This window comes from Trichinella spiralis (assembly GCF_000181795.1).
Source record: "Trichinella spiralis strain ISS 195 chromosome Unknown Scfld2171, whole genome shotgun sequence".
Classification (NCBI taxonomy): Eukaryota; Metazoa; Nematoda; class Enoplea; order Trichinellida; family Trichinellidae; genus Trichinella; species Trichinella spiralis.
In genome coordinates this window covers 1-4,631 of record NW_003529110.1, presented here as the reverse complement: position 1 = coordinate 4,631, position 4,631 = coordinate 1, and the positions used below count along the sequence as shown (strand labels likewise).

The 4,631-nt window shown below is 37.0% G+C and overlaps 3 protein-coding genes across 3 annotated transcripts; 1 reads left to right on the top strand and 2 right to left on the bottom strand.

Annotated features, from left to right (window-relative positions):
- Positions 1-443: 443 nt before the first annotated feature.
- Tsp_13542 (Low-density lipo protein receptor-related protein 5) lies at positions 444-1,308 on the bottom strand. Its single transcript, XM_003368612.1, has 4 exons — positions 1,152-1,308; positions 908-1,053; positions 772-857; positions 444-570 (listed from the first exon to the last, which is right to left on the bottom strand). Exons 1-4 carry the CDS (start codon positions 1,306-1,308, stop codon positions 444-446), a joined length of 516 nt encoding a protein of 171 aa, XP_003368660.1.
- A 21-nt stretch (positions 1,309-1,329) lies between these two features.
- On the bottom strand, positions 1,330-2,996 carry Tsp_13541 (conserved hypothetical protein). The gene is made up of 2 exons (XM_003368611.1): positions 2,942-2,996; positions 1,330-2,867 (listed from the first exon to the last, which is right to left on the bottom strand). Exons 1-2 carry the CDS (start codon positions 2,994-2,996, stop codon positions 1,330-1,332), a joined length of 1,593 nt encoding a protein of 530 aa, XP_003368659.1.
- A 363-nt stretch (positions 2,997-3,359) lies between these two features.
- Positions 3,360-4,520, top strand: Tsp_13540 (conserved hypothetical protein). The gene is made up of 3 exons (XM_003368610.1): positions 3,360-3,371; positions 4,022-4,064; positions 4,087-4,520. The coding sequence occupies exons 1-3, from the start codon at positions 3,360-3,362 to the stop codon at positions 4,518-4,520; spliced, it is 489 nt and encodes a 162-aa protein (XP_003368658.1).
- Positions 4,521-4,631: the final 111 nt, after the last annotated feature.

Below are 4,631 nucleotides of genomic sequence, written 5' to 3'. Positions count from 1 at the left end.
TCGATATCTTTACTCAGGTTGTGTATTGTAAATATTTGAGCTTTAAACATTCTGTTCCCAGTAGGCTTCTTTTAATATTTTTTAAAAAATTGAATTTCATCATAATAAATTACTGCTAATAAAAAAATATCTCAAGCAATATACGTTTGTGAATTTTAATTAATTTTAATTTATCAGGACAATTTACGCTTAAAATCTTTTTCAATATACATCTGTATATCTGTTTTTATAAAATTAAGTGTTATTATTAGTTTTTCAATCGATTGATTTTCATTTTGTTTTCAATTCGTTTATAGCGTTTATTCCACTTGATAGCATGTATCGTGTACAGAATGCTTTAATGAGAAAAAGTCCAAAGATTAATAATGTTAAAAACAATAATCATTCAAGTTTGAATTGAATTAGGCATTATTTTGAATGAAATGAATAATTATATGATCATTTTAGTTAATATTCACAGTATATTTCATCAGAGCCGTCGGCACAGTCTGCGTTTCCGTCACACCAAAAGTTTTATAGGTACACTTTGTCGTTGATTTTCGCAAAGCAAAAATTGAGCACCTTGGCGTTCTAAAATACTGTTCAATGATTATTTTTTGTTTAAAAATTTTCACAGATTCAGAAAAGTGAAACAATGAGTGAAGTTTATTTCATGAATGTTTTTTTTTCAAATTAATTATTTTTAGTGGAAACAAAGGGAAGAGATGCACAAGAATTAGAAATAAACTTACTGCAATTCAGTTCGTCCTCTCCACCTTGGCAATCTTTAACCCCGTCGCAACGTTGGTTAGCATCGATACAGCTGTACTCATAGTTCGGATCTGATTTGTAGCAGTAAAATTTTCCCACGCCACAATCTACAGTAAACAGAACTTTTAAGCACTGCTCATTTGTTATTCACTTTTACTATAGGTAGGTGACACGTACATTCGCAGTATTTTTCATCTGCGTTGGAATTGTCGAAACAGTCGTCTGGCATTCCATTGCAACGTCGTTCCATCGGAATGCAGGTTCCGCCAATTAGGCAGGGAAATTCATTGATTGAGCATGTTGCTGAAAAAAAATTGAATATCAATTCTTTTCACTTCAACAGCATAGTATAGCATAGTATAGTGGTTGTTTTCAAAATTGAACATTTCCAATATACTCACGGCAATTATTTTCATCTTCACCATCCGCACAGTCGACAATTCCATCACAACGTTTCGCGTACGGAATGCATTGCTGAGGTGCGGCGCAGCAGGCGTATTCGTCGGATAGGCATTGGTTTTTGATCGCTAAATTGTCGTCATCAGCAAAATTATTCATATTCGATATTATTTGATCAATTTATCGCTTATCGTGATCACTCTTACTGCAATGCAAAACGTGGTCGTATTCCAAGCAGGATTTCACACTGTGACGATAGTTGCAATTGACGGTACTTTCGTCGAACACTTGGTCAGCACCGGCGCATCGACGGACGAATGTCGTCTGCAGGGAACATTGGAAGAATACACTCGAGCAAGACATATTTGCTATGAAATAATCCACACGTTTCAAGTTCAAGCTGGCCAGAACTTGTTCGTTGAATTCCAACGGATTGCAAAAATTTATCGGACTCTGTTCCAATGACAACATGTACGTGCTGGAATCATTATTAATTGACGAGCTCGGCTGATGGTAATATCCGGACGCTTTCATCGGCTGTTGCAAGTCGTCCACGTTCAACAATGGTGGTTCCATTTGATATTGGACAGGTCTTGTTTCAGGATTCACTATAGAATTTGTCCGATCTAAATAATTGATCATCTGCGTATGTTGATGCTGTTGTTTGTCTTCCATTTCATTGACAGTTTTGAAATTGGCTGTCGGTGGCAGTTGCGTGCGCAAGATAAATGTCGGCGGTGTCGGCTTTGGTCTTGGCAGTTCAAACTGCGGTACGGGATATTGAAATTGTTTGGTCATTACTGGCCGAGGTGCTGGTGGTGGTGGTGGCTGCATTGGTATTTTGGGTTTTTCGAAAAATAATCCCGACTGAGGATCAAACTGCTGGAACAAAGTTTCACTGGGTCGACTGTTCGGCATCATTGGCATTGCATTCGGCTGCGAATTGACCATTGGCCATGGTCTGATGTTGTTCGTTGGATATAGGCTGGGAATGAAATTCATTCCATTTTCGAATAAATTCTGATTTTGCAATTTGCCTTTATCGACGTTGTAAGTTCTAGGCGGCGTTGGTCCACTTGGAGACGGATTGTGCATGTTATTCGTGTGGATATTTTGCAAAAGTGACCAAAGTGGATACGGCTGTAAGATTGGGAACTGAAATGGCATTTGGAAATTGTTCTTCTTCTGTTGTGAAGTGTAAAGATTGTTTTCTTGTTGAAGTTGAACTGGTGGTGGTGGTGCTGCACCATCGGTCGATTGTTGTGACCACTGTTGTGATGGTTTTTCAATTGCGGATGTGGAAATTCGTTGATTGAAATTGCTTCTGTTTGAAAAGTTTTTCCACGTCGGTGTTTGGGGTGGTCCATTGGAATAGGGATTTTGCGGTTGTTGATTGAATTGAGCACGTTGCTGCAAAAATGGTGGCATTACAAAGTACGGCTGATACTTGGGCAGTGCCGTTTTCGGTAACATCATTTTGGTCTGCATTGGATGTTGCGATTCTTGCAATTCTGGCAATTTTCTGACCGGCACTGGTGGAATGCCTACTTTGGCCGCATTTTCTTGCGTTTCTGCAGCCGTGGCGCCTTTGTTGAAAATATTGGAAAAAAATGGTGGCACGAAAATTTGTGGTCTGTCATTTTGCACTAAATTGTGACGAATATCTTCCACCGAAGTTGGTGTGGAAGTTGCGTTCAACGTCGTCTCGTCTTTGTTAACTGAAAGAAGAGAAAAAATTTCGTTGTAATGATAATTTTAGGGGTTAAAAAATGATTTGCTCAATTGAACTTACCAGCCTCGGTTTGGTGAATTTTCAACAGTACAAGGAGTATAAGAAAATGCATCATCGTTCTGTTGTGCAGCAGAGATGGTGAAGGAAGTTGGTGGGCATTGCGTCGGCTTGGCCGCGCTTTGGATGGAACAAAGGGACCGAACTAGCCGTGCTTCGCGGTGACTGTTGACTTTCCCAAAACTAACCCCCAGTAAACAACAAGCTTCGAAGTTACCAAAACCAAGCTGAACCTTTCTCTTTCTCTGACTTCTCCAACAGGTCACAGCTTGTTAATGCAACCGGTCGTCCATTTCGTGGCCCGATTTCTTCTCTTTCAACTAAATCCCGTGAAAAACTATTCCAATTCAATTGAGCTTTAAACTACAGATTTAATGTCAATTTTGCAAAAATCAACAACTTCAAACATATATTATAATCGATGCGAAGTAGTGTTTGTTTTCACTGGTGAACTTTTTTTGCTTCAACTGTGAATGCAGAAGAAAGTAATTTTTATAAAAAAAATTAATAATTTCATTTGTATAATTAATTTTTCCAAATTAATTCAAACTTAATTTACTGTTCAATCAAAGAAAGATATTACGAAATAGCTTTTCAAAGTGACAACAATATTTTCAACAAATAAAACACCTTCACTTTTATGCTCTTTTGAAGTTTAGGTAGTTTTTTTCTTTCAAGAATAATCTTTGAATATTTTTAATAGACCAAAGCTTTTTTATTCATATTTAAAATGGAATATCCTTTTAATAGCATAATTAATAGATGGTTTATAAATAAAAAGATGTATTTATAATTAATTAATCTAAAAATGGTTTTTAAAAACCATTCAAGTTGAGATGGCGAATGTAGTTGCAATTTTATACAAATAAATATACTAGAAAAATATTGAATTGAAGCAGCAAAAATTAAAATACGCATTTCAATAAATTTTTTTAATTTATAAAAGAAAAATGGAAAAAAGAAGAATTCTTTTACTTCGAACCTACAAATCAAAGTTACAGTAATCCCGACGGGTAATCATACTGTCAATTATTGTTGTTTGTTTTTCGATTGATTTTTTTATTGTTTTTTTTGTTTGATTAGCAATGCCCAAACGCCGCGCAGTTTGTCGAGAGGACATTTGAAAGTTTTTTTTTAAATATCAACAGCCGGCCGATGCGTAGATTGGATTCGATTTTCAATTGATGATTCCCAAGCGACGCCGGCTCTATTTGGGCTCTTTGAAATCATCCAGTCGACAATCAAGCTGACACTTGAAAGGCCACATGTAAAAGCTGCCGTTCACCTGTGGAATCGTTTCATCGAGGCGGATGATTTGTTTTATTTTTGTTTTTTCTTTTGCGTTTTTTTTTGCTTTTTCATTGTTAAATTCGATTGCGCACAAATCCGTGCACATATTGTTCGACGCTTTTTGAAAATTTTTGCTTTGTTTGTTATCATCTTGCTGGCAAAATTATCGCTGGCGTATCTGCGCGCTTCTTTGCATGCCGGAGAATGGCTGCGACGCATTGATGATGATGATGATAGTGATAGTGATGTTGAGTATCAGCAATTTGATACACTTTTGTTGAATGATCGCTGACTTGTTAGTTGTCATTCGAGGTGCCGTCATCTAATTGCTTGCATTTCCGATAAGCATGTCATCAATCCACTGGTGATTCCCATGTAGTCCTCCTTGAACCCGCCTTTCTTC

Coding starts and splice junctions, on each gene's coding strand:
- Tsp_13542 (XM_003368612.1), bottom strand. CDS start 1,308: ATGAATAATTTTGCTGATGACGACAATTTAGCGATCAAAAACCAATGC. Junction 1,054..1,151: donor TGAAGATGAAAATAATTGCC/GTGAGTATATTG, acceptor ATTTTTTTTCAG/CAACATGCTCAATCAATGAA. Junction 858..907: donor GTACGTGTCACCTACCTATA/GTAAAAGTGAAT, acceptor TGTTTACTGTAG/ATTGTGGCGTGGGAAAATTT.
- Tsp_13541 (XM_003368611.1), bottom strand. CDS start 2,996: ATGATGCATTTTCTTATACTCCTTGTACTGTTGAAAATTCACCAAACC. Junction 2,868..2,941: donor AATTCACCAAACCGAGGCTG/GTAAGTTCAATT, acceptor CTCTTCTTTCAG/TTAACAAAGACGAGACGACG.